Raw genomic sequence first — 8556 nt, 5'->3', positions numbered from 1 at the left:
ATGATCATTACACAGGTGTATCTCTAAAATGTGCAGTTTTGTCACACAACACAATGCCACAGATGTCTCAAGTTTTGAGGGAGTGTTCAATTGGCATGCTGACTGCAGGAATGTCCACCAGAGCTGTTGCCAGAGAACTGAATGTTCATTTCTCTACCATAATCCGCCTCCAACGTCATTTTAGAAAATTTGCCAGTACATCCAACCGGCCTCACAACTGCAGGCCCTGTGTATGGCGTCATGTGGGCGAGCGGTTTGCTGATGTCAACATTGTGAACAGAGTGCCCCATGGTGGCGGTGGGGTTATGGTATGGGCAGGCATAAGCTGAGGACAACAAACACAATTGCATTTTATCGATGGCATTTTGACTTTACAGAGATGCACATGTTTGGGATGCTCTGGATCGACATGTACGACAGCATGTTCCAGTTCCCAGCAATATCCAGCAACTTTGCAGACCCATTGAAGAGGAGTGGGACAACATTACACAGGCCACAATCAACAGCCTGATCAACTCTATGCGAAGGAGATGTGTCGCATTTGCATGAGGCAAATGGTGATCACACCAGGTACTGACTGGTTTTCTGATCCTTGCCCTTACCTTTTTTTAAGGTATCTGTGACCAACAGACGCAAATCTGTATTCCCAGTCGTGTGAAATCCATTTGTGTGTGTGTGTGTGTGTGTGTGTGTGTGTGTGTGTGTGTGTGTGTGTGTGTGTGTGTGTGTGTGTGTGTGTGTGTGTGTGTGTGTGTGTGTGTGTGTGTGTGTGTGTGTGTTAGTCTCCAGGGTATAAGAACCACAACTCCCATGAACCAGTGTTTCAGTCACATGATGGCTTTACTGATATATACTGTAGAGACAGACTGAGACAGTTGATGTAACATGACAATTCTGGTCATCATATTGTACATCACGCTACACAGAAATACAGTAGAAGAACACACAATCCAAACAACAAAAATATTTGCTGAAGCAATTTCTCGTGAACATCATTCCAAATCCTGTGTTGTGGACATTGGAACTACGTGAGAAGCATGAAGTTCATGGCTAGTACTGAAGTAGGGTAACATCTTATTACAGGGTTTTTTGTAAAAACTAAATAAGAATGGTCAACGGGGAGGAGACAGAAGTAGGCCTACACACAGTGTGCAGGAGTCCCTTGAACCATTTTAGAACAAAATAAGAACATCAACGAAAACACAGTAACACAAAAGACTCAAGTCAAAGGCCTTACAAGAGGAGTGTGGCCTATATCTCAGACACATGGCCTGTTGTGTTGTGTTTCACCTACACTTGCTTGATGCAAGTCTAGGATGTTCGAATGTCATCAGTGTACGTGTGTGTGTGTCTGTGTGTGTTTGTGCGAGCGTGTTTCAGAGTGTTCTTAAATGTTTGGTCTCAGTGACTAGAGAGTGTTGAAATAGAGTGTTGCTGGGTTACTGTTTATCACTCCTTTGATTGGTCCACTGATACTTCCTGCTCTGTATCACAGGGTTGAGATGATGGACTCCCCTGTTTCAAACTCTCCCCTTCGCTCTCCAAATTACCCCCCTTTCCTTCCATATCATCCCTGTCTCTCCTGGCCCCTCCCTTGTTTCCCTCCATCCAATCCCTCACTCTCTCCACTCTTTCGCTGGTCCCAGTCCCCTCCTCCTCTCCACCACTGGCAGGGATCTCAGTCGTGATGTCATTGTCGTAGTCTGTTATCAGGAATGTGGGCTGTATGTGAGAATAGAGTCTCACCAGCTCTTCATCCTCATCATCATCACTGGTCCTGATGGCCTCTTCATCCCCCAGGAAGCAGTCATCATCACCGATGGAGGCTGTCTCAGGGCTGTGTGTGGAGGGTCTGCGCTCCTCAGGGTACCCTGGTTGTCCTACCTGCTCTGGGCAGGGTGCAGGGGTATGTGTTTGCCCTGGGGTGGGTTTAGGTGGGGGTGTCCCTACCCTGTCCTGCTCTGGACAGAGTGGAGTAAGTAAAGGTGTGTGATTATATCCTGTACACTCAGGATTGTGTATCGGGTTTGGAGTAGGTGAGAAAGGGAGAGGTGTGGTAGGTGAGGTAGGAGGGGGTGTGGGGTGAGGGGGTGAGTTGATCGGAGTGGGAGGAAGTAAAGGTGTGTGTACCTGCTGTTGGTTAGGTGAGGTAGGTGTCTCTTCTACCTGAGTGGGTGTACCTATTGCATCTGCAACAGGGGAGGGGTGTGTAGCTAAAGGTGAGTCTGTCTGATCCATGGTAGGTGTAGGTGATGGGTGTGTGGGGGTACTAGAGCTGGAGTTGCCCAGGAGTTGAGTGGATGTCTTGAGTAGTTCAGGTGTGATGGTTGTAGCAGGTGTATGGGTGGAGTTGTGTGACGCAGGGCCATGATTGGGGTCTGTATGAGTGGAGCTGGCTAGTATAGGCTGGATGTAGGTTGTTGAGGGTGTAGCTATGGGTAAAGCGTTGAATGGAGAAGGGTCCGAGTCTGCAGGTGTGTAGATGCTCTGACCGCCCAGGAGCTTGGAGGTGGAGGTGCTTAGACCCTCCTTTTTGAGCTTCACCTCATCAAGGACTGGCATGGGGCTACTGTGACTCACCTGGGGAGAAAAGACACAAATCGACATGGCTGACTGACTGTCTCACTGATACACTATGTGATGTTAGCTCACTTGCTCCTGTATCTATTAACTCACCAGTTGGAAAGGTTACACACACACACACACACACACACACACACACACACACACACACACACACACACACACACACACACACACACACACACACACACACACACACACACACACACACACACACACACACACACACACACACACACACACACACACACACACACACAAGTAGAGAGAAGAGTAAAGACTCACCAGTTGGAACCATTGTAATCTCTAGACCAGCAGGGAAGATAAAGCAGAGAGACACACAGGTCAGTGCACAGGACCAGAATGTCTAAATGTTAGAGGTTAAAAGTTAAAAGGGTAGGGGTCAGGGTGAAGTGTCAGTATATCTCACCACATTGGGGTGTTTTCCCTGTGCTATACAGCCCCTGTCCTCTGGGTCCTTCAGTCCTTTGTATGTCCTGAGGACATGCTGCAGTGCATACAGAGCGCAGCCTAACAGAGTCAGCCCCAGGATGACCACACCCATAGCCTTGCCTACTGCACAGCTACCATGGAGACGCCCGTCCCCCAATGGGCCCTGAGGGACTGCACACACATATAGTACCTGTCAAAGGTTTGGACACACCTACTCATTCAAGTGTTTTTCTTAATTTTTTTACTATTTTCTATGTTGTAGAATAATAGTGAAGACATCAACACTATGAAATAACACATATGGAATCATGTAGTAACCAAAAAAGTGTTAAACAAATCAAAATCTATTTTATATTTGAGTTTCTTCAAAGTATCCACCCTTTGTCTTGATGACAGCTTTGCACACTCTTGGCATTCTTTCAACCAGCTTCATGAGGTAGTCACCTGGAATGCATTTCAATTAACAGGTGTGTCTTGTTAAAAGTTAATTTGTGGAACTTCTTTCCTTCTTAATGCATTTGAGCCAATCAGTTGTGTTGTGACAAGGTAGGGATGGTATACCGAAGATAGCCCTATTTGGTAAAAGACCAAGTCCATATTATGGCAAGAACAACTCAAACAAGCAAAGAGAAACGACAGTCCATCATTACTTTAGACATAAAGGTCAGTCAATCCGGAAAATTTCAAGAACTTTGAAAGTTTCTTCAAGTGCAGTCGCAAAAACCATCAAGCGCTATGATGAAACTGGCTCTCATGAGGACCGCCAAAGGAAAGGAAGACCCAGAGTTACCTCTGCTGCAGAGGATAAGCTCATTAGAGTTACCATCCTCAGAAATTGCTGCCCAAATAAATGCTTCACAGAGTTCAAGTAACACACATCTCAACATTAACTTTTCAGAGGAGACTGTGTGAATCCGGCCTTCATGGTTGAATTGCTGCAAAGAAACCACTACTGAAGGACACCGATAATAAGAAGAGACATGTTTGGGCCAAGAAACACGAGCAATGGACATTAGACCAGTGGAAATCTGTCCTTTGGTCTGATGAGTCCAAATTTGAGATTTTTGGTTCCAACTGCCGTGTCTTTGCGAGACACAGAGAAGGTGAACGGATGATCTCTGCATGTGTGGTTCCCACCGTGAAGCATGGAGGAGGAGGTGTGATGGTGTGGGGGTGCTTTGCTGGTGACACTGTCTGTGATTTATTTAGAATTCAAGGCACACTTAACCAGCATGGCTACCACAGAATTCTGTAGCGATACGCCATCCCATCTGGTTTTTGCTTAGTGGGTCTATCATTTGTTTTTCAAAAGAACATCGACCCAACACACCCCAAGGCTGTGTAAGGGCTATTTCACCAAGAAGGAGAGTGATGGAGTGCCGCATCAGATGACCTGGCCTCCACAATCACCCGACCTCAACCCAATTGAGATGGTTTGGGATGAGTTGGACCTCAGAGTGAAGGAAAAGCAGCCAACAAGTACTCAGCATATGTGGGAACTCCTTCAAGACTGTTGGAAAAGGTAAAGGTAAAACTGGTTGAGAGAATGCCAAGAGTGTGCAAAGCTGTCATCAAGGCAAAGGGTGGCTACTTTGAAGAATCTAAAATCTAAAATATATTTTGATTTGTTTTACACTTTTTGGTTACTACATGATTCCAAATGTGTTATTTCATAGTTTTAATGTCTTCACTATTATTCTACAATGTAGATAATAGTACAAATTAAGAAAAACCCTTGAATGAGAAGGTGTCCAGACTTTTGACTGGTACTGCATGCGCACTTACACTGATGATGATGAACTGTAGAGCAAGTACGACCACACAAATTGTAATTGTGTGTGTGTGTGTGTGTGTGTGTGTGTGTGTGTGTGTGTGTGTGTGTGTGTGTGTGTGTGTGTGTGTGTGTGTGTGTGTGGCGTGCGTGCGTCGGCTGTGTTACCTATTTGTCCTTCATACAGCACCTCCACCTTTATGAGAGCCGTGGCCATGTCACCTGACTCCAGATCCACAGCCACTACCTGCAGGATATCATCATCATCATCATCATCATCACCACCAATGTAGCTTGTCCATCATTACGTTGCTCTCTCGTATACTGTTCTGTCCAATCAAAGCCCACCTTCAGACTGTGTTTCTGTGATGGCCGTAGCTGATTGGTCCTGGCGATCAGAAGCCCCTCCTGTGTGATGTGGTAAAACTCTGTGTGATTGGACGAGGACCTTAGGGAGTAGTGCATCTTGGGATTAATCCCCTACCAATTGAGAGAAGAGAGAGTTGAAGTTACAGAATATTACACAATGCATAGTCCAGCTGTGTGTATGAGCGTGTGTGTGTGTGTGTGTGTGTGTTTGTATGCATACATCAGAGAAGTCCCTGTCCTGTATCTGTAGCAGCAGCACGGTGTTTCCGTAAGTGTTGACCAGTGAGGCAGGGCTGTTGCCTTCAGTGACAAAACCCCGGTATTCGGCCCGACCAAACTGGGGAGGAAAGCGGTTGACAGCCACAACACGGACCACCACTGTGGCAACTGAGTACTTCCTAGGGTCATTCCTCTGGTACGCCTGAGGAAGGGGAGAGAGTTTTCAGTTATTTAGAGTCTCTGTAGTCGTGTGTGTGTGTGTGTGTGTGTGTGTGTGTGTGTGTGTGTGTGTGTGTGTGTGTGTGTGTGTGTGTGTGTGTGTGTGTGTGTGTGTGTGTGTGTGTGTGTGTGTGCTCACCATGACCCGTAGGCGTAGTGTGGGTGTCAGTAGTCTGTTCTCTACTTCTTTCATCAGACGCACCTCCCCTGTCAGCTCATCCATCACAAAACGCCCATTATCAGCCCCTGACAACATATATTGTCAACAGTGTTGGGGAGTAGTGAACTATATGTAGTTAAACTAGTAATATAGCTACATTTTGCAGTAGCTTGGTGGTAGTTGAACTAAATTTAAATTTAGGTAGTGTTTTCAGTATTTAATTACTTTTTTTGCCAAGTAGCAGTGTAGCTAACTACTGGAACTACACACATATTTTTTTTGCAAATATTTAATTACATTTGGGTGAAGTTGGCAATTATTTCCTTTCTCGGCATCAGACCTGCCTAATTCTCACTTACAACATCGTTTTTCTGTTTAATAGGCTAAATTGCACATTCTGCTAACATATGACCCCAAAGTGATCTGTTCTTGCAATTTGTAGTCTGTGACATAACAGATTTACATATGATAATTTTTCATCAAGTAGTTTGGATGTAGTGAACTACTTTTTCAGAGTAACTTTAGTTAAGTAAACTATAATTTTCTTAAGAGTAGGTTTAGTTTAGCTTAACTTTTTCCAGTGTGAAGTAATTGGTAGCCTTGTAAACTATACTGTTTATCAACTCCCAATACTACGTTGCATTTCATTCTAAAGATAAACGATGGTGGTTTGTATGTGTGTGTATGTGTGTGTGTGTGTTGTACCTGACAGGATGCTATAGCTGAGAGGTGAGCTGAGGCCTCTGTCTCCATCCACAGCATTGATCGGCCCAGGAGAGAAGTCCAGAAGAACGTCCTATAACAGAGACAACATTAACACAATACATCAGTCCCTAACCCCTAACACCTACCACCAACACCTAACCCTAACCCTGGGCACTAACCTGTTCGCCTTCTGTGATGTTAACCGTGTAGACGGGGTTGGTGCAGACACGATGCGATTGGTCGTTAGAGGGGGGCGTGCACGGCAGGAATTGTGGGTACTGGTCATCTCCGTCCAGGATATTCACGGTCAGGATGGCACTGGTGTTGAACTTCTCCACAGTATTCATCTCCTACACACACGCAAACACTCACACACGCACACACACACACACACACACACACACACACACACACACACACACACACACACACACACACACACACACACACACACACACACACACACACAGACCGTATATCAGACTGAGATATTAGTTCCAGTCATGCAATCTGATTGGTTAAAGGTGTGCATTATTCACAAAATATATCAAGCAGATGGTAGGCACAGCCAAGTTCTTTCTGTAACCATAGGCTAGGTGCATTTAGTGTACCGAAGCATATATGGTGATCTTCAGTTGTGTTTTGGTCTCGTAGTCCAGAGGCTTGGCCAGTATCACCTCTCCACTGTTAGGGAGATCCACTCTGAAGTAGGCAGCATCAGGCTGGAACAGAGACCACACACAAATACTGTACACACTCATTTCAATGCAGAAGTATTTTTTATTTATTTGATACAGTAAGGAGATCTGGTATTTATTTATGTATAAAACTTTATTGATACTGTACCGAGGTCTGGTCGATGGAGTACATTATGGTGTCGCCATCTGCATCTGTGGCCTGGACTGTAAACATCACTGTCTTCACCTCAGCCAGCTAGACATGGACATCACGCAATAATCGGCTTCAGTTTATGTCTGTATTTGTGTGTGTGTGTGTGTGTGTGTGTGTGTGTGTGTGTGTGTGTGTGTGTGTGTGTGTGTGTGTGTGTGTGTGTGTGTGTGTGTGTGTGTGTGTACTGTATATGTGTGCGTACGTGAGTATGTATGTAGTATAGCCTACTTACCTCACTGATGCTGCGGGGCTGTATGGTGCTCTCCACAAACTCAGGAGTGTTATCATTCTCATTCAGAATCTCCACCATGATCCTGTACTCACTCTGAAACACACACACACACACACACACACATTTAGAAGTTTTGGATCCATAGTAATATCACTTGGTATAAAGGACAAATATATTTCCAGATATGTACAGTCTCTACCTGCACGGTGTCCTCCTCATAGCAGGTCAACGCTGCCATCAGGACTGGGCCCTGCACCTGAGACACACACACACAGACACACACACAACATATATAATGCTTCATATCTGCACATGACCTTGCTGAGTGTTGTTGTTTGAGTCAACTAAACCAAGACAGAACCCTGTCATCATAGTGACGAATTTGTGATAATGTTTTTACCTCCCGGTCCAGAACTCTATCCAATGGGGCATTGAGTCTGATGCTCCGCCTTTCTAGGAAGAACCAATCAGCGTCCTCCCCAGTTAGGCTCCAGACAACATCATTGGCTGTCAGCTCAGTGTTGAGCTCAGCGATGAGTTCTCCTATCATGCTGTTCTCTTTGACCGTGGAAAACACATCCTGGCCCTCCAGACATGGGTTCCCTGACAATCAGACAAGCTTGTGATTAGCAGAGTAGTCAATCAGACAAACAGTTTGATGTGATTGATTAGGATCCCCATGGCAACAGCTAGTCTTACATAACAAAAAAGAGATTACAGAATTTAAAAATATAATTTCCATACATTTAAAAACATGAACATGTAGTGTGTGTGTGCATCTATCAGTTACACATACATGTCAGTACATACACACAACAAGTAGGTCACATGGTGGATAGGTGTTGTGCCGTGAGGTGTTACTTTATTTGTTTTTTGAATCCAGGTTTGCTGTTCACTTGCGCTATATAAGATGGAAGTGAGTTCCATGCGCTCATGGCTCTGTATAATACTGTA

The 8556-nt window shown here is 45.1% G+C and overlaps 1 protein-coding gene across 5 annotated transcripts in view; it reads right to left on the bottom strand.

Moving 5' to 3' along the window:
- Positions 1 to 816: 816 nt before the first annotated feature.
- The window catches only part of LOC106561242 (cadherin-related family member 5), a 41350-nt gene continuing 33610 nt past the window's right edge, over positions 817 to 8556 (bottom strand). For 3 of the 5 annotated variants that reach the window (XM_045688253.1, XM_045688252.1, XM_045688254.1), the window contains exons 4-17: positions 8003 to 8205; positions 7802 to 7858; positions 7603 to 7695; positions 7326 to 7412; positions 7091 to 7201; positions 6659 to 6829; positions 6480 to 6570; positions 5754 to 5860; positions 5397 to 5597; positions 5156 to 5287; positions 4976 to 5054; positions 3014 to 3207; positions 2869 to 2889; positions 817 to 2580 (exon numbers count right to left, since the gene is read on the bottom strand). In XM_045688253.1, the coding sequence (XP_045544209.1) occupies positions 1450 to 2580; positions 2869 to 2889; positions 3014 to 3207; positions 4976 to 5054; positions 5156 to 5287; positions 5397 to 5597; positions 5754 to 5860; positions 6480 to 6570; positions 6659 to 6829; positions 7091 to 7201; positions 7326 to 7412; positions 7603 to 7695; positions 7802 to 7858; positions 8003 to 8205 (2678 nt within the window). In that variant the 3' untranslated portion in view covers positions 817 to 1449. The remainder of the gene's footprint in view (positions 2581 to 2868; positions 2890 to 3013; positions 3208 to 4975; positions 5055 to 5155; positions 5288 to 5396; positions 5598 to 5753; positions 5861 to 6479; positions 6571 to 6658; positions 6830 to 7090; positions 7202 to 7325; positions 7413 to 7602; positions 7696 to 7801; positions 7859 to 8002; positions 8206 to 8556) is intronic. The other 2 variants (XM_045688255.1, XM_045688256.1) reach the window with 2 other exon arrangements.

The sequence above is a fragment of the Salmo salar genome, chromosome ssa10 (assembly GCF_905237065.1).
Source record: "Salmo salar chromosome ssa10, Ssal_v3.1, whole genome shotgun sequence".
In the NCBI taxonomy this organism is placed as follows: Eukaryota; Metazoa; Chordata; class Actinopteri; order Salmoniformes; family Salmonidae; genus Salmo; species Salmo salar.
This window is presented reverse-complemented; position numbering and strand designations above follow the sequence as displayed.